This window comes from Vipera ursinii (genome assembly GCF_947247035.1).
Source record: "Vipera ursinii genome assembly, chromosome: 2".
In the NCBI taxonomy this organism is placed as follows: Eukaryota; Metazoa; Chordata; class Lepidosauria; order Squamata; family Viperidae; genus Vipera; species Vipera ursinii.
In genome coordinates this window covers 252,857,170-252,881,952 of record NC_139513.1, presented here as the reverse complement: position 1 = coordinate 252,881,952, position 24,783 = coordinate 252,857,170, and the positions used below count along the sequence as shown (strand labels likewise).

General features: G+C 34.1%; 1 protein-coding gene across 1 annotated transcript in view; it reads right to left on the bottom strand.

Annotated features, from left to right (window-relative positions):
• Positions 1 to 1,005: 1,005 nt before the first annotated feature.
• Positions 1,006 to 24,783, bottom strand: part of ELL2 (elongation factor for RNA polymerase II 2) — a 41,437-nt gene continuing 17,659 nt past the window's right edge. Inside the window, exons 4-12 of the mRNA XM_083354566.1 lie at positions 22,006 to 22,169; positions 20,116 to 20,375; positions 16,241 to 16,365; positions 16,029 to 16,122; positions 12,380 to 12,944; positions 9,008 to 9,074; positions 5,039 to 5,210; positions 4,316 to 4,360; positions 1,006 to 2,391 (exon numbers count right to left, since the gene is read on the bottom strand). Coding sequence (XP_083210692.1) covers positions 2,275 to 2,391; positions 4,316 to 4,360; positions 5,039 to 5,210; positions 9,008 to 9,074; positions 12,380 to 12,944; positions 16,029 to 16,122; positions 16,241 to 16,365; positions 20,116 to 20,375; positions 22,006 to 22,169 — 1,609 coding nt within the window. The 3' untranslated portion in view covers positions 1,006 to 2,274. The remainder of the gene's footprint in view (positions 2,392 to 4,315; positions 4,361 to 5,038; positions 5,211 to 9,007; positions 9,075 to 12,379; positions 12,945 to 16,028; positions 16,123 to 16,240; positions 16,366 to 20,115; positions 20,376 to 22,005; positions 22,170 to 24,783) is intronic.

Below are 24,783 nucleotides of genomic sequence, written 5' to 3'. Positions count from 1 at the left end.
GTCCTCAGCTCCACTGGCAGCTGGTTCCAAAGGGCAGGCGCCCCCACTGAGAAGGCCCTATCCCTGGGTGTCGTCCGCCGGCAATCTCTTACCGGTGGCACCCTGAGAAGACCCTCCCTGTGGGAGCGCACTGGACGAAGGGAACTTGATGCTGGCAGCAGGTGTTCCCTCAGATATCCCGGACCCAAGCCATTTAGGGCTTTATATGCGGGTCAAGAAGCAACAGTGAGAACTGAACACGGAACCACTGATTGGTTCAAAATTGGGAAAGGAGTCTGGCAAGGCTGTATACTGTTGCCCTGCCTGTTTAACTTATACGCAAAGCACATCGTGAGAAAGGTAGGGCTAGATGAATCAAAAGTTGGAATTAAGATTGCCGAGAGAAATATCAACAACCTAAGATATGCAGATGATACCACTCTAATGGCAGAAAGTGAAGAGGAACTAAAGAGCTGCTTGTTGTGTGTCAAGGAGAGTGCAAAAGTTGGGTTCAAACTAAACGTTAAGAAAACCAAGATCATGGCATCCGGCCCTCTCAATTCCTGGCAAATGGGGGAAGAAATGGAGATAGTGACAGATTTTATTTTCCTGGGCTCCAAGATCACCGCAAACGGGGTCTGCAGCCAAGAAAACTCCCTAGCTTTCTCCATGATCCAGTGTATGTTGGCCTTAACTAGGGCTTATTTTTGGGGTAGGGCTTATATTAGACCTACCCCCAAAAATCAAGCTAGGGCTTATTTTGGGGAAAACATGGTGGCTAGAAGGGGACAACAGAGAATGAGGTGGCTGGTTGGAGTCATTGAAGCAGTAGGCATGAGCCTAAATGGACTCCAGAAGATGGTAGAGGACAGGAAGGTCTGGAGGAACATTATCCATGGGGTCGCAATGGGTCGGACACGACTTTGCAACTAACAACAGAATTGTGCTGCCTTGTAAGATTAAATAATACACTAACTCAAATTCTCCTGTAAGTTATATTCTAGCAAGCAATACATGACAACAGAGTTGATGCTGAAGACAAGTTTATTAAAGATACTACCAAAATTTTTGGCAAACATTAAAAAAAATTAGATTTGTAAACATAATGCTTCCCTTTTCAATTGGCAGCACTTTGAAAGAAATATATTAAGACAGAAAAGACAAATATAAGTCTAAGTTTTGACCAAATAACTTATGTTCCCACATGATAAAATTATGGTTTAATTAAATTAAACCAATTAACACCATGAAATGAAAGTTTGTGCTGTTTGATGATCACAGTATTTTGTAGTTAAATACATCTTTGTTATATTCCTGATCCTCAGGAAAAAAAATCTTTAAATATACATTTCATGTAGGCAATAGCTTCATTGCATATTTCTCTTCAAAAAATACTTTTATAGCAGTATATAAATAGGTCACCTACATGTTTAATTTTATAATTTTGTTCCAAACTATAGAATTATTTTTAGAGCATCAATTCATCTCTGGTAAGAAAGCTGACAAATTTGTCCTGTACTAACACTTGTTAGTTACATCAACCTGAACATTTGGCCTATGTACCATTCCTGCCCCCATATTGTGTATGCATACCATTCTCTCTCTCTCTCTCACACACACACAAACACACACACACACTCACACACACAGTAGGCCACAGAATGCCTACACAGAGGGAAGCAATGTACTTATGGTAAAATTAATTAAGTAAGTATATTTCAGGTACATAAGAAAACACCATAAGGCAACCACTGTAGTGGGGGTTGAAATCACAGGAATAAGTGTTTCTTGTTGATAGGTGTATATATATATATATATAGATATATATAAAAGTTATATACCACCTTTTAACCTTCCCCGAACAACATATCTTTTTTGTTTTATTTTGTGCAAATTTTAAAACTCTGTACCATTTAAGGCAAATAGTTTCGCATTCAGAAGAAAACAATTCAGAAAATAGACCTGTAGTTATTGAAAAGCTTTTTTTTAACTTCAACTTTTTTCATTTGAAAAATGTGTACAATCTCAGAAGTATAGAGCCTGGATCCCCATTACCCAATGGTAAAATGATTTCCATGGATAAACAAGTAAGAGTTAAGGAAAAGGGGACCAGAAAAAAGCAGCTTCAACTATGCAGAGAAGCAACATCCTCCCCATCAACAAAACAACAAATTCAGACTGCTAATGCTCCTGCTGCCTTAGAGAATGTTCACTTATTTTTAAATCTTTAGAATAAGCTGTATGGAATTTTAAATAAATAATCTTTAGTTTATTCACATCTTCTGGTCCAGAGCCCTAGTGCCAGGACCCTGCTTGTTGTTGGTCAAATTCACCTATACGTCTTTTGATATGAGCCAACTTGTTATGAAGATATTCGCATCTGTACTTTTCTTCATGGTAGTTGGGACTAGACTGTAACAGCAAATAAAAATAAAGTAAATTTTTGACAAAACATCATTCTTTTAAACAAATTACATAGCTTTATTTTTAATAAACAATGCCAAAGCAGCTAAAAATATCATTACTATATTTCATACATCACACAACAAATACAGAAGTAAGATAAATTCATTAATTTCAAAATAGTAAAAAATAGCATTTTCTGAAATTTACTTTAAAGAAAAGAATATGTAGTGTATATATAGTCAAATTTCATTGAGGAGAGGTTTTAATGGTTTCATACTTATGATTTATCTGATTTAATATATCTATGGATGGAATTGCATCTTTCCAGAAATATTTTTGTTTTGAATTTCTGAAAAAATGATTCACTGTGTTAATGCTGACTGGTACAAAAGTATAGGCTAAATCTATGGGTGAAAACATTACTACTTCCATATTGCTATGTGCATTTATGGGGAGGTACAATAAATATGAATTTATTCAGAAATATATTATGTAAAGTTTGAAAAACATGAAGCATGATAAAAAAATGTTGAGTGTTTCCAAATACCGTTGGAGAAAAAAGGGTTTAACAAGCTTAAATGCTTAAATTATATTCTTTAACTTAGCATGTGATTTAGACTCTATTTCTGGAGTCTTCCCACAGAAACCAAAATTTTGTTTAGAAATATATCTTAGCAGGAGTCACTTTGTTAGATTTATATTCCTTGTATCAAAGATCTGCTTGTGGTCACTTGCATAAAATTGGGGAGGTTTTCCTATTTTTCTCACTTTCTTTATCTGTTTCCACAACGTATACATATATGCCCCAACTGAAATTTCTGAGTTGGGACAACTAGATTTATGCAATTTCATTGGTCTCATTCTCAGCCCCTTTTCCTCTAATGTTGTGGTTACCTTCAGATATTAACAAATATTTAAGTTAGCTTCACACAATTTTGTTCTTTAAAAGTTTCTATGGCAACTATATCTTTCTTCGGTCCTGACCAATACTGTACCCAGGACTAAGAAAATGATGGCAATATCAAGTGTATTTAAAGTGTTCCTTTAAATTTAAAGGCTTCCTTTAAGTTTAAATCATTTATCAGAAAGGGACATATGGCTAAGTATATTATTAAAACCTCATTTCTAAAATGCTCCATTCAAACTCATTTATTTTTAATTTCAGATTAATACAAAATCTAGTATTATTTTACTAAAAATATACTTGTACCCTAACCTTCTGAAAATACTCAGCTTGGTAGAAACATTCTGAAAATAAATGTGCATATAATGAAGTAAATTGGGGGAATTAGGCAAGAACAGTTTGCAATCAACATAGAGCCTTAATGAGTGTACTGTATATATGTATACAGTATAGTGGAAAGTCATAGCCCTAGTGATACAAGAAATAGAATGAAAAATTTGTTCATTATTGTTCTACAACTCCTTTTCCAGAGAATATACAAACCCTAAAATATACTAGCAATGTGAAAGTTTCACTAGTTCAACCTCCTCTTTGTTTTTTATACCCTCCATCCAAATAATCTCTATTGAAACTCAGCAACAATTTACAGAAACAGCACTGCAATGACGCACCTAGAAGCTGCTGTATGGTTTTATCTATGCGTCTTTATATTTCCCACAAATATAAGCAACACAAAATTTTTACCCAGATTAAGAAACAACATAACATTAAGCCATCCCCTTTACTGAAATGATAAAATGGCTTCTGTTACACTAAGCTTGCTTCTCAGTCTGACTAAGCTTTTCTAGCTGCTACTTTAAATACATTACCAGCTAAATATTTCCCAGGACATTTTTTATATTTTTAAAAGTAGATTTAAATCAGATCAAAGAAAAATGGAACTTATACAGGTATACAAATTAGACTATAACAACGCTAACTTAAAAATCCATACGGTGTATCATTTTTAATAGCAATTACACCAACCTGTTTAATCTTCCGATATTCTTGTAAGACTTCCTCATGAAGGATCTAGAAGTTTGAAACAATTATAATTCAATGGCTATAAAGTTCAGATAAATCTGTAGCACTTTAAATTTAATTTCATAAAGATGTACATCCAATTTTTTTCCTGGGATTTTACAGCTATCACATGATCCTGGGGAAGGATGTGGTTGCTTAAATACAGTATATAGTATGTAGATGGGTGCTATATTCACACCCCTGTGTGCACCAAAGCATTTTTTGGAATTGAATCAATACAATTTTATAACTTTTAATTATTAACAGTTTCTTTGAACTAAGTATGCAGTGTAATTCAATATTTTGACTACTAAAAGTCTTGTCAGAAATATAATAATAAATAAGCAAGCAAGCAAGCAAGCAAGCAATGCAATCTAATTATACCACTGTTGCAGGAGCCTTAAAGAAAAGAAAGCAAGATTACAACATTACAATATATAAATCAAGTCTACATAGTAGGAATCACTAATAATTAAATATTCTTCAATAAATATTTTTTTATGAAGGTTTCTTTGTAGGAATTGTTCATTCATTCATTCTTTTGTTCATTCAGCCACTCCATGGATTCTTTTAAAAAAAGCAAAAATAACTCGACTTCTGGACATTTGTGTAATCCAGTATTATTATCTTAGTCACAATGTAGACTTTCATGAAGCGAGTTTTAACAGTTGAAAAGGCAACCTTTACCTGATATTCCTTAGATCCTGGAGACAGTAGTTTACGCTGTGCATCTAGTTTCATAAATCTCCTAGTTACACTCTCCATCCTTGCATGTAGGGTTCTGTACTCATCATATTCTGCATTAAAATCATCCTTGTAACTTTGACGTTGCTCATATGAGACAATTGCTATGTATTTGCTGTTGCAAATAAAAAACAATGTTTTTATAATATTTCCATGTCCTAGATATTGCAGTAATTCTTCAAATCATTATCTAATACATCTATATTCCTTAATCCATAACACTCATTGCATAATTATTATTAACTAAATGTTATTTTCTATACTTTAGATATAGTTCATTCTTTCCAAGGCTTCATACAATGCCACCTAATAAAGGTAACAGTTAAGATGATTCAGATAAGGTTCCAAGAACATTTAAAGAGAGTTAATTCTTTAATCTCTCTGGGAATGTATGATCAAATTTTATATTTTCTAGAATTAATATAACTGAATCATTTAATTTCTAAAAAAACAATTCTCATTAGGTCAACAAAGTTAATAAAAAGCCCAACTTATTTAAAGCAAAGAAACTAGGCGGTGAACAAAGAAAGCTGCCCCGACGACTCTGGAATGATGGTGGTCGTTTTGTTCGGTTTGGGGAACACCTTCTAACCCAACAGGAGAAATGCTGGCCACACCTCACTGGTCAGCCCAAGCTACTTGCAGCCGAAGTCCAAAGGGACTAACCAGCACAACAGTGAACAGCATGCTTGAAACTGGGTGAGGAATTTGATCCTTCTCTCTTCTATTTTATACCTAATTTTCTGGAAAAGATCCTTAAGAAGCAAACTTACTGATCTGGAAAGCAACTTGGCAAAAGAAGATCAAAGTTGGAGTCAAGAGATGTAATTCAACTTATCAAATGGAATATTATATGACTAAGCATTTGTTTGAATGTGGTTTATATATATATATATATATATATATATATATATATATATATATATATATATATATATATATGCATCTATATCTATATGTATCTATATCTGTATCTATCTATATCTATACCCCCCCCTCTATCTATCTATATATATATATGTAATTTTTTTGGATTGCTAACAAAGAATTAAAGGGAGACTGATAATTAATTAATTCTTTGTTAGCAATCAAAAAAAATTTACACAAATATGAGCTGTCACTGCTGTGACTTCTCTCTCTCTCTCTCTCTCTCTCTCTCACACACACACACACACAAAAGATTATTAGATGGTATATTATAGGCAGTGCTTTTTTTGGAAGAAAAAAAAGGTGCCAGAACTCACATCTTGTTAATCTTTTATTTACCTTTTGCATGTAGTCAATCACTGTACACACACCCACACACATCAGTTGTGTAACAAAACATAATGGTCACCCACAGTAAGCACTCAGCACGTGACCACATGACCAATCACAAGCCAAGCAATGCCCCAAGCCGAGCAGCCAGATGAAGTATGCATGCATTGGACGTGACACACAAGCAGCCTGCATGCACTGTTTTAATGATTTTTCCACTGACCTGCTACTCTCGACAGGGTGATTCAAGTCCATGTGGACCAAACATCAAATTTTCAAAAGTTACTTTTAAAACTTAGAAAATCTGTCAAAAAAAAAAAAAAGTGCCGGAACTCCGTTCCGGTGAGTTTTATGACAAAAAAGCACTGATTATAGGATTAAATATTGTTGGAATATAGCCAAAAGATAAAGCTTGTAAAGGGGCCCTATAGTAAGAGGAATAAGATATATAAGTAGTATAATATTTTTAGAATATATGAAATGTTAAAGCATTGAGAGGGTCTATTTAAATGAAATGTTTGGATATTTAAAGGTAATCAATTTTGAGAAAACTATGACTGATAAAGAGTGGTTTGAATACTGAGGGAAAACTAAGCTTCAATAAGAATCTTGAAAGCAGGACATATAATGATTTAATAAGATGACTTTTATATATACAGTGGAAATTAGCCGATTAAAACATGTTATATGTTTATATGCATAAATACTAAAAATGCTTATATTCAACTTGGTTTGTACTGAAAATATTAAGAATTATGTTTAATGTAGACAAAAGGAGAATATTACAGGGAGAAGAGAGGATCAAGAAATATATTACCAACATATTAGTTGTAGAAATTATCATTGATTGTTTTAAATACATGAACCCAGACAACACACTGTTCACAAAGCACTAAGATTGTTATTGTAAAAAATTAATAAAATATGTTTTTAAAAAGGAAATAATTATCCAACTGTATCAGAACACTCAAGACTTCCTTTATATGGAAGCCCTCAGCTCCAATAATGCAGCCAATACTTTTCAGTACTTGCTGCACTGCTGTCTTTAAACGATTACAGATTTTTTTTAATGGGGCCAGCCACTTCTGTTTCTTGTATTTCAAACTGACAAACATAAAACTATAAAGATGTGTGTTTCTTAAAAGCCCTCCTAAAAGCTGATTTTTTCCGAGTAACAGTCTTCTAGTTCTAATGACTTACTCTAAACCTGAGTGAAGTCTTAACAAATAGCGTTCCTGTTTACTGTTTCCTATGTTTCTGTCCATTTCATCTATTTTTTTTTGTAGTAAATCTGTTGATATAAGAACCTTCAATCTTTATGAAATGCCACATGAATTAGTCAACCCATTTAGAAATGCCAACAAACAAAAACATTGTTCTACGTCTATTTTCAGAAAATATACTTTCCTTGCATAATGTTGTAAGGATGAAAAACAAAAAAGCAACATGCAACAGTCTGTCAGTATTGGTTAAAAGCAAACTTCCAGTGATTTATCTCTTCCATCAATGCTATTAATGTTATCATTATTAGAATTATGCAAGGTTTAAAATGTTATATAAATGCAAGATAAATTTTCCCAAGTGGTGGTGGTGGTGGTGCAGAAACAGGGCTCAATTCTATTTGTAGCTGATATGCTAGATATATACAAGCACTATCATTCTAGGGATAAGGGTCCTGTAGAGTAGCATAACCACCGCTGAGCCAGACAAGTGCACATTAAAATTACTAGGAAAGTTATGCCAGCCTGCCAACTCAAGCTATTTAAAAAGACAAATCACTGGGGAAGAGCAGAAAATGTATACACTTTGAGAGCAAGCAACTAAATTTCATTTTTAATGCATGCCATTGTGCCCACAGTAAAAAAAGACAATAAACGTTATCTAAAATAACATTCCTTTTTTTTTGGCAAAAGTTTTATTCAGTTTTCCTTTTTGAAAGCTCCTTCTGTATAGGGAAAAGTAATTTACTACAAATATCTGGACACAAATTGGGAGGAAAAATGACCGAATTCTGTACTATCGTCAAGGTGATACCGGTAGCATCAGAAGCCAACTTGTCTTGCTTGGCAAGCTGTCCAAACGCTTTAGCGAATAGTTATTTTGTAAAAGCCAGTGGTAACAAAAGCAAGCACTTCAGTCTGGAATACTATTTGTGATAGGTGGCATGTATACTAAGAAGTTTTTCTATATACCATAAATTGCATAATTGTGCAACATTTTTATGCAGGTGTGAAATAAAAACCCTGGTAATTCTTACATTTTAAATGTTCATCACTCTAGGCCACAGTCTGCAACCCGCGGCTCCGGAGCCGCATGCGGCTCTTTCAGCCGTCTCCTGCGGCTCCCAGTCCTCTGCCATGTGCAGTCCAAAAAAAAAAAAAAAGTGGGACTAAAAAGTTCAACCAATCAATTTAAATATGCAGGGTAGGTGCATATCTTGCCTTGGCTCCACTCTTCAGTCAAACCCTGTTCTGCACATGCGCGCATGTATGTGCATGTGCACACATTTTTTATGGCTCCCAGTTTTTCCTTTTGTGAGGGAACTGGTTCCGAGTGGCTCTTTCACTGTTTCAGGTTGCTGACCCCTGCTCTAGGCAATGCTGCAAAAACATGTTTTTTACTGCCCCACCCCTTTCTCCAAGATTAGTCACTTACACAAAGAAGTCTGGTAGTTCACTTGTTGAAAGAGGTTCTGTAGCGGCAGTGCGTGTCTCTTTAACACCTATAAAAATAGAAGTTTCAAACTTTGATAATGTTCAAACTTGATTATGACACTACTCCTTTTTACAGATTAGCTTTAAGCAAGAATTAAGAGCAGCTTTTCCTGCTAATCTATTTATACCACAAGATGTATGGCAAAATTTTAAATAGCCAGGGGCAAAAATGCAAATGTAGAAACAGTTTCAGCCTGCATACAATATCCCAACTTACTAGACAAGTCTCTCATAAGTTGCAGCATCTCCCCAGCTATTCAAAAATTTGACATATGTTGGAATTTTTACCCAAACGTCCAGCAGAACTGCAATAAAAAGGAGTGGAATGCTTAGTGTCTTGCTTTTCATGGATTTTTCTCCTTCATCCAATAACATAAAAATTATGTTCATGCTAGATTGTCATGTAATTTACCACAAAATAATATACAGAAATGAGAATGCATAGTATAAGGTGGATCCATTACAGTAATCTTTAAAGTGGCAGGGTTAAAATAATGGTCTGGGTTCCAAACAAGTTTTTGTATAAATGAGATGTGTCAACACTTTCAATTTTGCTGCAATATCATGAAATGCTAAATACTGGAAGAAGAAAACACCAATTATATAAGGGATATCTGTATATTTTTCTTTTAAAGTGTATGTAGCTATCTTCGATAGTTTGGAGTATTATTTTGTGTTATTAAACAAGACTATCAAAGTATCCACAACCTATCTAAGACAACCATATCAAGAGCTCCAGTTAATAAAAGACCTATTATATCAATTCAGTTATAAATTTGTACCGATTTCTTATTATAACTTTTCACTTAATGTAAGAAGTTTGTTTTTAAAAAAATATTTTTAGTCACTAGAAGTTGTTGGTGTTCAATAAGTAAGCAGCTACTACCTTTGTTCTCTACCTATTGTTTTCTACCCATTGGATCTTTCTGAAAAAGCAGAAGATAATCTTTAGCAAAAATAGTACAATACAAAGATGGTGTTTACAATTATCAGTAGAATGCTGTATTTAAGTTCTATCTTGAGATCAATTTTATTTGCTAAGACAGAGTTCCCCAAGCTTTCCAGCTTTGTGGCCCGACGGGGAGTGGAGAGGGGATAGTTCCGTGTGAGTGGCAGGCAAGCGCATGCTTGCATCTCCATTTGTGCAAGGAGTGGGCATGCACAGCTTGTGCAAATGGGGATGCATGTGTGCACATGTGCCTGCCACTTCTGCGGCCCAGTTCCAAACAGCTTCAGGCCTGGTAGTGGGCCACACCCAAATCAAGCCTGCCTCGAGGCCTCTTCTCTGATTAGGAGTTGTAATAGACTTAATCATATCATAATAGTAAAGTTGGAAGGGACAAGGGGCTTATTTTGTGTTCTGATTCCAAACCCCCTCCCATGTTTTCTTGGGAAGAAGCATGGTTCTGGTGAATGTTTATTTTTAGATAAGCACCAAAACTAAACTAAACTTGTAAACTACTGCATAGGAGATATTTTTACTGGTAATATTATTCCTCTCCTTTGCTGAGAAATAAGAGAAACTTAGAATCACAAATGCATGATTTGAGGTTTGGAGAGCAATTGACTGCACAGAGATTTAGTTTTTAATGGGTTTTTTTGTGTGTAGTTAAGAGTTAAGGTAAATAATAAGACATTTAGAAGTGAGCAGCAGAAGACCAAATTTAAAACTGATCAATGTGAAACTGCTAAAATGTATAAACTTTTATTGAAATTTGAAACAGAAGAACAAGTGAAAGACTACATGATAAAATGGGCTAAGAACTTTGGATATTATTTAGTGATGGAACAGTGGAAAATATGTGGGTAAAAAGATTGAAATTTACATTATGGTGTAACTTAAAATACATTTTTTACATAAAATGATGTATTATAGACCATTTATAAAATGATCTATCATTCAGAAAAAATGTCTAGAACGCATAAAGGCACTTCAAATTTATGTTGAAAATGTGGACAACATGAGGGGTCATTTTATGATGCATGGTGGACGTGTAAAAAAATCAGAAATTTCTGGTTTTAAATACATATATTGTTAAAAAGGTTAGCATTCAACTTAAACCAGAAATTTTCTTGCAGGAATTAATGGATAATCAATTTGAAAAGGAGCCATGGAAAATTACTTTTATGTACGATTACTGTGGCGAGACAATTATATGAGCAAACATTGAAACAATCTTAAATATCCACAATGGAAGAATGGTTGGTGAAGATAACAGAGTTAGTAGATATGGCAAAATTAACTTATTTTATTAGAGAAAGATCAACAACTACATTTATCTGTGACTGGAAACCCTTATGGACTTTTTGCTGAAAAAAAGAGAAAAATGAACTTACAATTTATGGGTTTAAAAATTAGAAAGGGTAGTTATTTAAAGAAAGAAATTATGATGTAGCCTTAGGGAGAGGGGTAAAATATAAATACACTTATAATCATTATTAAAATGTTTGGAAGCTGCTTCTTTATAATCTTTCTATTTTTTCTGACTTTTTCTATTTTTTTCTTACATTCACTGTTCTTATTTTTTTTGTTTCCCCCCCAATACTTGTATTGTTTTGATCTTGTTAAAAATTTCTTCAATAAAAATTATATTAAAAATTATTCCTATTCTTTCCTATTAAATACAAAATAAACGTGATTTGTTTATAGAATGGAACATTTAAATTCAAAAGATGGTTATAAATCATTCCATTATTTATAGTGGTTACTTTACTAGTTAAATAATCTAATGCAGGGGTTCCCAACCGGGGGTGACTCTGGGGGTGTGAGACGATATTCCAGGGGGGTGCAAAAACTTGGGTTTAGAAGTTTCAAAATTATAATGTATATGCATAATTATTTTGAACTTTTGTAAGGGGTGTGAGAATATATCAGAAGCGTTCTAGAGGTGTGGGGTATAGAAAAGGTTGAGAGCCGCTGATCTAATGCAACCACTTAAAATAATTAAGATTAAATGATTTTAAACAGCATTTTATAATTAACTGGAAAAAAGAGATAACATTTGACATTTCTATTCATGTAAATTTGCACAGGAATTTGTTCTAATTAGCCTTTCAAATTCAGGAAGTACACATTAGATTCCTATGCCATTACTGCAACATGAGTGATACCTTCATGAGTTGTTACCACCACCACCACCCCGGCAATAGAAATGGTTACATTCTGGAATCAAGTGGGATCAGAGGTATCAACAACCTATCTCTAGTCTTTCCTGTATACAGATATTGGCAAAATGCTCTCACATAGCAATGCTAATGTAATAATCTGGCTTAGCTCCCTCACAGTTCAAAGTGAGATGCAAAAACAATATACCTTCACTCATTTTCTGACTGGAATTCTTCAATTTGGTAATTTCTTGGCTTTCACAGTCTCTCATTTTCTCATCTTCCTTCCCAGTGTTATGGTCTTTTATTTGGTCCTTCTCCTTATGCTTCTTCGATTTCTTTTTGGACTTTTTGTACAGTAATGAATGTTTTTCATCTGTAGACTTTGGGCACACTGACAGATTTTCAGAAGGTGCTGGGATTTCCAGTGGAGTCCTGGAAGTGTATTTTTGATGCTGGTCCTCATAAATATTGCCATTCTGGCTTAAGGTATCAACAGGCAGGTCTTGGGTACCCCGACCTTCGGGAGTGCTTGGGGAATTGGAGTTAGAACTTGCAGTCTGGGGAGGATTTGAAACAGTGAGACAAGTTGAAACAAATGGTGGAGCAGCTGGTGCTGCAGCAGGTGGTGGTGGTTGAGAAGTTTCAGCATTTTTTTCACCAGAAGTAGGCAAATGGCTACTTAATGTTGGTTGAACTCTATTGGTAAGATGAGATATCCTTGGTTTTTTACTCATTAACGGATCAATAAAGTCAGAATCCAAAAGCCGTTTCTGCAATAAAATGTCATACATATGGTTAGTTTTCTCTTCATTAAAAATTCAGTTTAAATTGTAGACCCTGCAATTACTAGGTTGTTTTACCCTGGTGAGGAATAAAAAGAATGATAAAAATGAAGAATAACTAGGAAGAATATTAGTTAGACATTTATAGTTGATTGCTAAACTGGGATATTAACTGGAAATCACTAGTGGTCCCTGATGTAATGAATGAATAAATAATGTTTCTATTATTTTTCCTGTGGGCTGAACTTTTGGAATTACAATACAGGTGCTTGCCTTAATCATATTCATATAACAAAGCTGGCCCAAGCCATCTTCTTGATACGCAGCATCAAATCTCAGTCCTTCTTCACGCCATGTATAAAGTCATCATGCTTGACTGTGAAGCTGATCTTATTTTAAAAACAAAGATTGACTCTGTGCCCAAGAAGATAAGGATACACATTCTGGCTGTGTGCTATTTATTAATTCAGAAGCACCTTGATGCTACTTCAAGATACTTTGTTGTGGGATTGCTAACCTAAAAAAAAACAACAATGGCAAGCACATGGCAACTTAAGTAAACTGGTTGGCCTTAGATCAGTAGGCACAGGGATTATTTCAGGATAATGCAGAAGCTTCCAACAGCTTTATACTCCAGAATTCAGTCCTATTTTTCAGGGGAGGCACAAGACAGTGAAACCAGCAAACCAAAGAGACAAATCCCTCCACTCTTATATGCCTTTCTGTTATATGCCGGGATGATCCTTCATAAAACAGCTGATATAGAAAAAGTTTTACGAACATTACATTTAAATTTCCAGTATACATCCATAACTCATGTGGAAGTACTGAGTATACCTTGTTCGTTGTTAAGAAAGGTTTCAAATAAAAAGAAAAGTAGTACTGTGCTTTTTAAATTAAAATTATTCTTTGTACAAAGGATCGTTATAGTATAATACAACTTAGGAAATAAGATTTTTAATATTTGTAGACAAATCAGAAGCAGACATGCATACACACTTCACGTTGTGGCTCTCATGTTGACATAAAAAATGAAATGCCGTGAGAGCCAGCTATCATTTGATGCAACACTGATGTGGCAATAGCTAAGTTGCAAAACATGTTCCTAACTCTGAAGGTAATGGGATATGTCCTAACGCTCCACATATAGGATGAAAAGAGCTTTGGACTGCATCTCTAAATAAATCAGTTTTAAAGAAATAAGTGAAACATATAATACAAAGTCTAGCCTTTGGTGAGATGGGCAACATATAAATTTAATAAATACTGTATCAAATAAAACATTCCAAAAATCAAACAAAAATCTATTTGGAAAGTAATGGAAACTGGGGATTTTGCTACACTAATTAATCTCATTTGTAACTGTAATTATACAATTTCTATTCCAACTGAAACAGTACTGTGCTTAAAACAGTTTTTACCACATGTACAGTATGTAGTGGTGAACATGACATTTAGCCAAATTATATACTAAACTGGACTTAAAGATTAAAGGGTAGGTTGTTTTTTTTCCAAAACAGAGTCTGAAGCCTCCCTGGGTTTCATTCGTGATTGAAGAAACACACTCTAACTGCAGAAATGAATTTCAATCCAGGTTCCTCATACAGCAAAAATATCAAATATAATTTGTGATTGATATCTCTAATTCCTAATTGGTGGTGGGGTTTTTTTTTAATGAAAGGATCTGCAATGATAGTGTTTTGGGAAAGTAAATTGAATTAACACATAGCACAACAGTCCCAGTGCTTTCTGCTAGTTTTCTCTTTCTAAAGCAGCGTTTCCCAACCTTACGAACTTGAAGATGCGTGGACTTCAACTCCCAGAATTCCCCAGCCAGCTATGCTGGCTGGGGAATTCTGGGAGTTGAAGTCCACGCATCTTCAAGTTCCTAAGGTTGGAAAACGCTGTTCTAAAGGCAAGAATTTTAGAAGAGGTTTGATGTAGGACCTGAGGAGTGGGTTCTTGTTTGGAAATAAATGGATGTTAAAGTTCGTTTTTCTTTCAATTACTAGTTTCATATCCATTACCAAAGCTGTTTTAAGAATTTTCTGTGGGTTTATGGTCATAGCATAAAAGAAGCATCAAGAAGTTTTATTATCCAAATTCCAAAGTCTCTGAATCTGTCCTTCAGAAATTTGCCATGTATCTTGCTTAGGGACTTTTATGAGGCACTTCATTTTCATAGAATTAGTCAAAAACAAAAGTATACAATACAGAGAAGGAACAAGGAATAAACTACCATAATCCTTCTGAAATATGGTATGTTTCTTGGGTAGGTTCATTTCTCCCTATTATATTCTCATAACCATCAGCCTTTGGAAAGGATCCTGACTACTTTTTTCTTTCTTTTTAAATGTATTATATTAATGCCATCTTGGAAGGATTTGTATCCTCAAGCTCAGGATATAAACTGATAGCCCAAATTCATCTGCAAGAATACTTCAGAGATGTTGTGGTAAGGATGCTTATCTATGTGTTAAATTCTTATGGGATTACCAAATCTTGCAAATGACGTTTGTTGTGACACTTGAAATCTTATGAAATATTGCTATAGCCTCAGCAGGAGTAATATATTTGCAAATTTTATTCAGTTCTTCTAAGATACGAAATATCTATTGGTAATTTCATTTTACTTTTTAAAATTAACATTTAAAGGAACTTAGTATTATTTCTATTGCACTAATTTTGATGAATTAATAGGTTTCCTTCAGCATGTACTGCTACAAAACCAATAATTTTCATCATTATATCAAAAAGAGAAATGCTATTGTTAACTGTCAGTATCTACTGAAATTGATTTACAGATGTAAATATTAATACTTTGAAAATATAACATATCCTTCTTTCAGCCAAACTATTTGTGCTTCTTCTGTAGTGCTGCCTATATTAACTAGCAGCAGGTCTTTCAATCCAACCCATATAAGCAACAGGACTGTACACAAAAGATCTTAAGTTCAGATAAAGTCTCCATCACTCATGCATATATCTTCTCCAAATGTTTCCTTCCTCCCATCAACTTTTGTCACGTGTTATTTAGTACACGATATAGAATTAAAGTGACAAGGAAAATACCTGAGAAGGGGAAGCAGATGCAACCTCTTTGACAGTACTCAAAGGAGATCCCAAGTTACTGGTGGTGGTGGCATTCTGAGATGAATGTAGTTTTCTGTAAAGATTATCCACATTCAGTATTACGAAGAAAATCAAAATGCCCTAAACTAAATCAAGATTGTAATTTAATTTTTCTGGATGTCTACACAGGATGTGAAAGGGCTTGAACTTACCGAGAAAGTATTAATTCCAGTGACTGTCTATCTATTTCATTATATCCAGGCCAATCTTTTTGAACTTCCTTATAAACATATTCTTTCAAAGTGTAAGAGTTGTCCTTTGGATTCAGATTGGCTACCTATAGATTAGAGATACAAATACAAATGCTTAAAATTAACTGCAAGATGAAGTATCTGAAAATATTACACTTAGTATCTTGAAGTTTAATAAATTAATTTTATGGTTATTATGGTCCATAATTAAATATTTAATTGGTAAATTATTAAAACCATGTTCATCAACAACAAAGATTTCTAAACAAAAAGAAGAAACATAAAATCCACTACTATAGTTTTAATATGTTTTTCAATAGAAAACCAGTACTAATAGAATAATAGAAAGAAGCCATTCTATTAATCGTGGATCTACTGCAGGGTCACACTTCTGGAAAATTACCTAACCTGAGAGGATTACTAAAATCTTTCCCATGAATGCTGGATTTAGATTTTAAAGAAGAAGGCAACTCAACGGTGATTCTGCCTTACGAATTAAGTGAGCCTGGATTTCTGGCATGGTGGCTTCAACAACTTCAGCTTGTCATAGCCTAGAGGCAGTCCTTCAGCTTTCAGTGCTTCCTGCAAACTGTCGGGATTCTTTACTCCCTCTGGACCAAGGAAGGAGCTGGAATCTAATCCATTTGATCATTGGACAGCTGCTCCTTGTGAGTGAATTGCAAAAACAGAGGTTCCAGTAAACAGTCCACAAGTGAAAAGGTTTGGGGATGAGGAATACTATGTTGTTCAAGTTTGAGGTGCACACACATTTCTAGATTATTTTTGGATTTGTAATCTTGGACAGAGTCTTCTCTTCAGTGGATAAGGATTTCTTTTTCTGTGTTTTTTGGGACTATTGAATCTTAGAGATGTATTAAATTAACCTTTGTTAAAATTTCTCAAAAAAAGCAGAGAAAGCAAAATGATATCAAAAAATATTGGGGAAAACATCAGGCTTCCCTTTAATTATAAAAATAAAACTTTATGTTTTTGGTGAATCTGTAGTTTTAAACTTATAATTCATAATCTGAGGGAAATAGATGATATAGAAATAGGAAATATAAATGATTTAATTTAATTTAATTTAATTTAATAATTTGATTTCTATACTGCCCTTCTCCCGAAGGACTCAGGGCGGTGAACAGGGCAATACACAATAAAAATCGAATACAAAAATTAAAAAGCCATTAAACATCATGCCCATAAAATCAATCCATATTAAAATTAAAACTAGTTTTAAAAACCCAATGAATGAATGAATGAATGATTTTTATGTGGACTTTGTCTTCCTATAGTACCTCTTGTCCTACTCTACCTGACTGGATTGGCCTTGATTAGGAATATTATAATTAGCTCAGTCTGTGCACTGTGGACTGATTTAGTTTTAGACACTTTGGCTGACATCTGCTGGCAACTGCTGATAATTATAACATTAAAGTTGCACTTTAATTTTTTCCTGGCTTTATTTTGTTTTTATTTGCTTGATCATTTTAGAATGGCAGCATGTATAGTATGATAAATCAGAAAACCCTCCATTGAGTAGCCGCTGAAGGAGAAAAGGAAATGCCAGTTAAATCTATATTAATTAAATGTTTGAGGAACTAGAAGCTACATTGCCTGATTCACATGACTTTAAACTGGATACTAAGTTTTAATCATTTGAAAGCAAGTTTGAAAAAATGGGCAACATGGATAATTTTGTAAAACAAATGTCTGGAAAAAATGAAACAAGTATCAGGAGAAATAAAGCAAACTAATGACAGATTAGAAATTCTAGAAATAAATCAGAAATCTGAGATATAAAATTTGAAAGAGGATTGGATAATTCGGCTTTAATTGTAGTTTGGGAGAAAAAGTTCTATCTGAGATTTAGAGCTATTTCAGAGGTTCCAAAGTATATCAGAAATAAGATGGTTCAGGCTGTCAAGATCTTTTAGACTAGCAAAAGAATGACTTTGAAGAGTAAATTGAAAAAGTGTATCAAATCAATTCATTTGCTACAATAAGACATGTGCCAAGATATATTTTAATACACTTTATAAGGAAAAGGATAAGAGAAGTTTTCAACAGAATTCCATATCAAAACTTAAAATTGACAATGAAGAGATAATCATCTTAAATAAAATTCCCATCCAAATTTTACAAAAAAGAAAAGAGCATTTTTTAATTGAAACACTTAAGTGGAAAACTATCCCATTTCATTGGGAAAAATTAGAAGGGATAACTTTTACTTTTCAACAAGAAAGATTTTCATTAATATTGTTCAAAGGACCAGATATTTTTTTGAGGAATTTAAAGTAGATTTGCAAGACACTCAAAAGGAAAGCAGACTGAGAATATCGATATGAAATTTGACAAAAAAGCAGAGTTGTATAAGATAATGAAAATGATAATTTAGAACCTAGTGGTGCAAGCACAGATTTATCTAACCCTAACCCTAATCGAGTTTTTTGTACTACCCCAATTAAAATCATAATAAGTGATAACTGATATCAGTTATTAATAATAGCTGATCAAGTTAGTAGATTTGTCAGGGTGGAAATTCAATTACAAGAATGTGAAAACTGTGTTTTGGGACTTTATAAACAACTTATGGAACAATTGATAAACCTTTCATATAGAATTGTTGCCTGGTGGGTGACTGGAACAGTGCTGTTTTCTCCACAGTTAGGAAGGGTTTTTTTCTTCCCATACTTTTGTTCCCACATCAGGGAACAAAATTAAAAATTAAAAACACCCCAGGAAAATTACTACTTTTTTATTTGATGGACATTTTACCATGTTTCCCTGAAAATAAGACCGGGTCTTTTTTTTGGGGGGGGGGCTCCAAAAGAGGCACCAGGTCTTATTTTCGGGTGGTCTTTTATACTCACCTCCGGCACCGACAACCCCACCTAGCCGGTCCACTTCTTCTGATCGAAGTTACAGCTTCATTCTGAAGCTGCATTCCGGCCTGCATTTTGCAGTCAGGTCTTTCCGGAAGGCCTATGCAGCCGAGTGCCGAGCTATAGATTCAATCCATAGCTCGCTTCTCAGCTGCAGTTTCCTTCTGGAAAGGCCCGTGACTGAGAAATGTAGGCCTGGCTGCTAGGTAATTGGGTGCGGGGCGTGTGAGGCAGGTCTACCCCCCCACCCCCGCTTGATTTTTAGGTGTGTGCCTCGCCCCAAATTAGAGCTTATTTTTGGGGTAGGGCTTATATTAGAGCCACCTCAAAAGTCAAGCTAGGGCTTATTTGCAGGGTAGGCCTTACTTTCAGGGAAACACAGTAATATTAATAGAAATATAGAGACATAAAATGATAACTCTGGAGATTATAGTTATTTTTCAGGAAGACATCAATCATTCTCAAGAATAGATATGATATGGATTTCCAAAAAACCTGTTATTCAGGCTCTAAGTTTTACCAAAGAGTTTTTCTGATCATAACCTGGTGAATTTGGTTTTTAAAAAGAAACCCACAACTTTTAGACAGAAATTAAATGAAACATCATTACTGGAAGACTAGACAGTTAGATTGGAAAATGAAATTTTGTGTATTCCATTTATCTTTTTGTAATGCATTCACTATTGTTTAATTTAGGGTATACAAATAATAGCAGAGTAAAAAAGGAAGAATGGGGGATAAATAGAAAAAAAGAATCAAGATAGTTCAAAATATAGATATAATATGCCTGCAATGTCAAATCTTCAGTGCTATATGGATGAATTTCAACATGGTCAAATTAAACCACAAGCTCATTTTGATCTCAGCAAAATACCATTTTTGAACCAATCCATCATAATTGATACAAGTTATAAAACAAAGGAGAAAGCAGAAGTGTAAATAAAATTTTACCTGCTGAAGAATAGCAGCAAGGGAATTCCTATCTTTTTGACTAACGCCATCTTTTAATAAGCGGGCAAGAAGTTCTGGTTTCTTGTAAGTCTTCAGTGCCAATAAGTGAATTATTCTATCCTTATAAGGCCGCTGTGAAATACTGTTGTTTGTATGGGTCTTTCGTATTGTACTTGCAGGGTTGATGGGGGTAGACCTTTTCCTTTCAGGAACTGCATCTGGAATACTTTGTGGTGCTTTTCGAATTTGTACTCTTTTACCTACAAGCAATAAAAACAAAACTTTTTTATATCTTTATATCTCAGAAAAACCTGAAGTTTATTTCCCAACAAAACTGAAAAAGAAATTAACTCAAATGCAGAAATATAGAGTTTTAAATATATTTAGAAATTATGAAGTTTACATGTTTAATTTATATAAATCATAAATTCACTTCATGACTCTCATTGCTCGTCAGAAATAATCATCTCTGATAATTTCAAGCACTATAATGTCTAACCAGCAACCAAACAGAATTATGAAATTATATTCTTTAGTGACAGCAACATGTAATTAAATGGAATAATCAAAAGCTATTTTTATTGGCCAAAACCTATGGGGCTCCTAATAGTTCAATAGTGCTTCAAAAATAGTAATTTAAGAATGCATGAGCTAATAGATGACTAGCTGAAGAAAAATGAGACACAAATTTCTGCTCCCTAATCTCTTAGAATGAGCTTAAATGGACTCCAGAAGATGGCAGAGGACTGGAAGGCCTGGAGGAACGTTGTCCATGGAGTCGCAATGGGTCAGACATGAGTTCGCAACTAACAACAACAACAACCTCTTAGAAATTCAAGACAATCCACAATTGTCTTCTATTCTCAAAACACTTAGAATCATAAGAATGCCATTTAATCACTACCCTACCCTTAAAGTCTTAATGCAAGTCTTGAAATAATAAGTGAAAAAAACCTCATATTTTAATTCCCATTTCACCAGGGAATTTGCCATAACGAGGGAGACAGGAAAAAAGTGTGTCCCCTTCCCTAATCCATATTCTTACTTTCTCTTTAGTGAGTTTTTCTGCTTATATGCCAAAGAGAGAGGGAAGAGAGTAAGTGATAGAGCGTGTGCATAGCTCATACTGTGGGAGCTGAAAACCTGTCACCTCAACTTTATCCTATTACAGAAGAACAGTAAGACAAAGTTATGTAATGGGAGAGAAGTAAACCATCATCAAAAACTCAGGTTTTTCAGAGAAAATGCCAGATGACTGTGGCTTCTAAAAGCGATATGAAAGTGGCTTTGAATTGGCAGTTTTTTTGTTGGAATTACAATTCAAGTAATACTATTTGACTATAGAAGAAATTAAAGACTGTTTAGGAATAGTATAGTCAAAAATTACTTACAAAATTGATACTATAATGTAGAAGAAGAACAGATTTTTTTGGATAAAACAGAGTAAGGCTGATCTGAATGGGGATCTGGACTTCAAAAAAAATGGCAGATTACAAAAGTAACTAAAAAAGATGTTATGGATTTATGAAAAAGATGGGACAATGGATTTACAAATGAAGCCAGTTGATGACTGGATAAGTAAATAATTATTAATAATTATTACTTTTTAAAAAAGTAAATAGTAGTATTAATTATTAGTAATAATTAAAATAATAAAATATTTTAATAAATAAAGGAGACATACAAATAGTACAACCGAAGAATGATCTGGAAAGCTTTCTTATATTGGATTTACAAAAGAAACATGTTAAACTACTGAAACTATTACTGAAAAGAGCAAAGAGAAAACGACAAAAAATCAACTTTACAGAAATTACAATATATTGGGTATTAAATGATACATTAATTAGAATTTAAGCAATTGTAGAAATGAGAAAAATGCAGTCATACCTACATATGGTCCACCTGGTTTTATGACTTTTGTACTTCGATTACGAGACTCTTCTTCTGCCTGGGTCATACGTTCTCTGGTCATTTGGTAAGAATCATTTGTTGCACATACAGTAATTTTATCCTGTATAAATCCTAGGCAACTGAGCTGTGATGATCCAGTACTAAGCAATAAAGGAAGAAAACAATTTTATTTGCAACAAATATGCAAAATGTATTATTATTATTATTATTATTATTATTATTATTATTATTACTACTACTACTACATTATATTATTGTATTAGTAACACATTATTGTATATTAATACAATATTAACAACAACAATAATAATAATAAAAGTTGGAAGGGTCATCTAGTCCAACCCCCTGCTCAGGCAGGAAACACTGTACCATTTCAGACAAATGGCTGTCCAGTCTCTTCTTAAAAACGTCCAGTGTTGGAGCATTCAACGCTTCTGGACGCAGGTTGTTCCACTGGTTAATTGTTCTAACTGTCAGGAAGTTTCTCCTTAGTTCTAGGTTGCTTCTCTCCTTGACTAGTTTCCATCAGTTGCTTCTTGTCCTGCTTTCAGGTGCTTTGGAGAATAGCTTGACTCCCTCTTCTTTGTGGCAGCCCCTGAGATATTGGAACACTTGCCCTTCTCTTCATTAAACTACACATACCCATTTCCAGCAACCATTCCTTATATGTTTTAGCCTCGTCCCCTAATCATCTCTGTTGCTCTTCTCTGTGCTCTTTCTAGAGTCTCAACATCTTTATTACATTGTGGTGACCGAAACTGGATGCCAAGTTTGGCCTTACTAAGGCATTGTAAAGTGGTATTAATACTTCACGTGATCTTGATTCTATCCCTCTGTTAATGCAGCCTAACACTGTGTTGGCTTTTTTGGCAGCTGCAGCACACTGCTGGCTCATATTTAAGTGATTGTCCACTAGGACTCCAAGATCCCTCACAGTTACTACTATTGAGCAAGGTACCACCTACTATACCTGTACATTTGGTTTTTATTGCTTAAATGTAGAACCTTACTTTGTCCCAATAACATTTAATGTCTTTCTATACAGTTAATGGTAGTTATCAACTGTAAGGTACTATTCTGCTTTTTGCCAGTAATATAGGAATATCTGTAAATTTCAGCAATCTTTAAAAATGTCTATATGGCTTTAACTAGAAAGTAATTAGCTATTAAATCAAATGAAGTAATTTGCTACCAATATTAAATGAAATGAAATATAAAATGATTTATGAAAGCAAATTAATATTACTGAAATCAATTTCACTTGGATAAGGCTTTTTAAAAAGTTATTCCTGTTGTTGACGATCAAGGAACTGGTATTCCTTTCTGAATCTGGAGGAACCATACACTGATTATGAATTACTACCATGTTATTCAGTGACAATAGTAAGTAATCATCACAATATTTTATGATGAAAAATCAAGACTTTGTTTTAGAACGTATTTTATTTTGTTTGTCCTTAAAAATAAACTAGACTGAACTATTGGTGAATACATAAGCATATCTATGCTATTATCTTTCTGTTATCTTCAAGGCTTATTTTTTAACTTTTTAATCTACTTGTAATGTATTTCATCTCAAGCATTTGGAAAGAAGATGTACATTAATAATGTTTAAATAAATAAATAAGCATTTTTCACAAATGCTGATCACAGATATTTATTTCTGACTGATCTTTACCAGAGTGCTGGTAAAATTTCAGGATTATTTTGGCTTTGAGTTAAAGAACTGATTTCATATTTCTAATTCTACATTTCAATCTTAAAAAACTTATTTCCTTAAAGGATGCTTATGACTTACATCCTCCATACTCTATTATATAATAGCAGTATTTATATTACTTCAAGTCAAGTAATTTTCTGTACAAAATAACTGTTGAAAGACGGCAATGTGAAGCTTAAAGAGTGATTTAGTTCAAAGGAGATTAAGTCAGTTAGATTTTTGATTATAATAAAATCTTCATATTATAGTGAGGCATTAAAGCAGGCATGTCAAACTCGCAATGTCATGTAATGCCGCGCGATGTATCAGGACTTTTTGCCCATTGCTGGCAATTGGGTGGGTGCGGTTTCGGCGTGACGCATCCAGTCCACCAGCCGGCAGTTTGACATGCCTGCATTAAAGGAAATAAAAAGCCCAGGAATTACTTTAGAAAGACTGGAAAGTGATTTGGAGTTTTGATAGATTTTCTTATGCTTACTACTTTTGCAGCCTCGAACATTATTGCAGCTTTGCCTAACAAATGCAGAAGAGGAGGCTTCAGTGATACAAGAGGCTTTCTTGTGGGTTGTTTTATTTTCCCCCCAAAACTCCTCCTATCAAGGAACCTAGAGGAGGAGAACTGCTCTGCTGCTTGTGTCTCAGATTCTGCTAGAATACCATAAAAATGACAGTAACTTGCTGATCATGTAAAAATTAAGGAAGGTGAAACTTGTTTGATCCGCAGATGCAAGATCACCAAGAAATACCAGGGTAGATAGAACAAAAACCCTAATAATGGTAAACAATTTCTATACTGTTCCCAATAAAACTACATGGGTGTATGCATAAGAATTGAATTTGATTCACAGTAGACCACCTTATCGTCTACTAGAATTCATTTAGGCAATGGGGGAAGAGAGAAAAAAAGTGACTCAACTTGATTCTTCTTTTTTCTGGATTGGATATGTACTTTCTTGTGTAATTCTCTACCTTGCTCGAATCTATTTAAATCTAAAGCAAAGATCCCCAACCTTTTGGGCACCAGGGACCGGTTT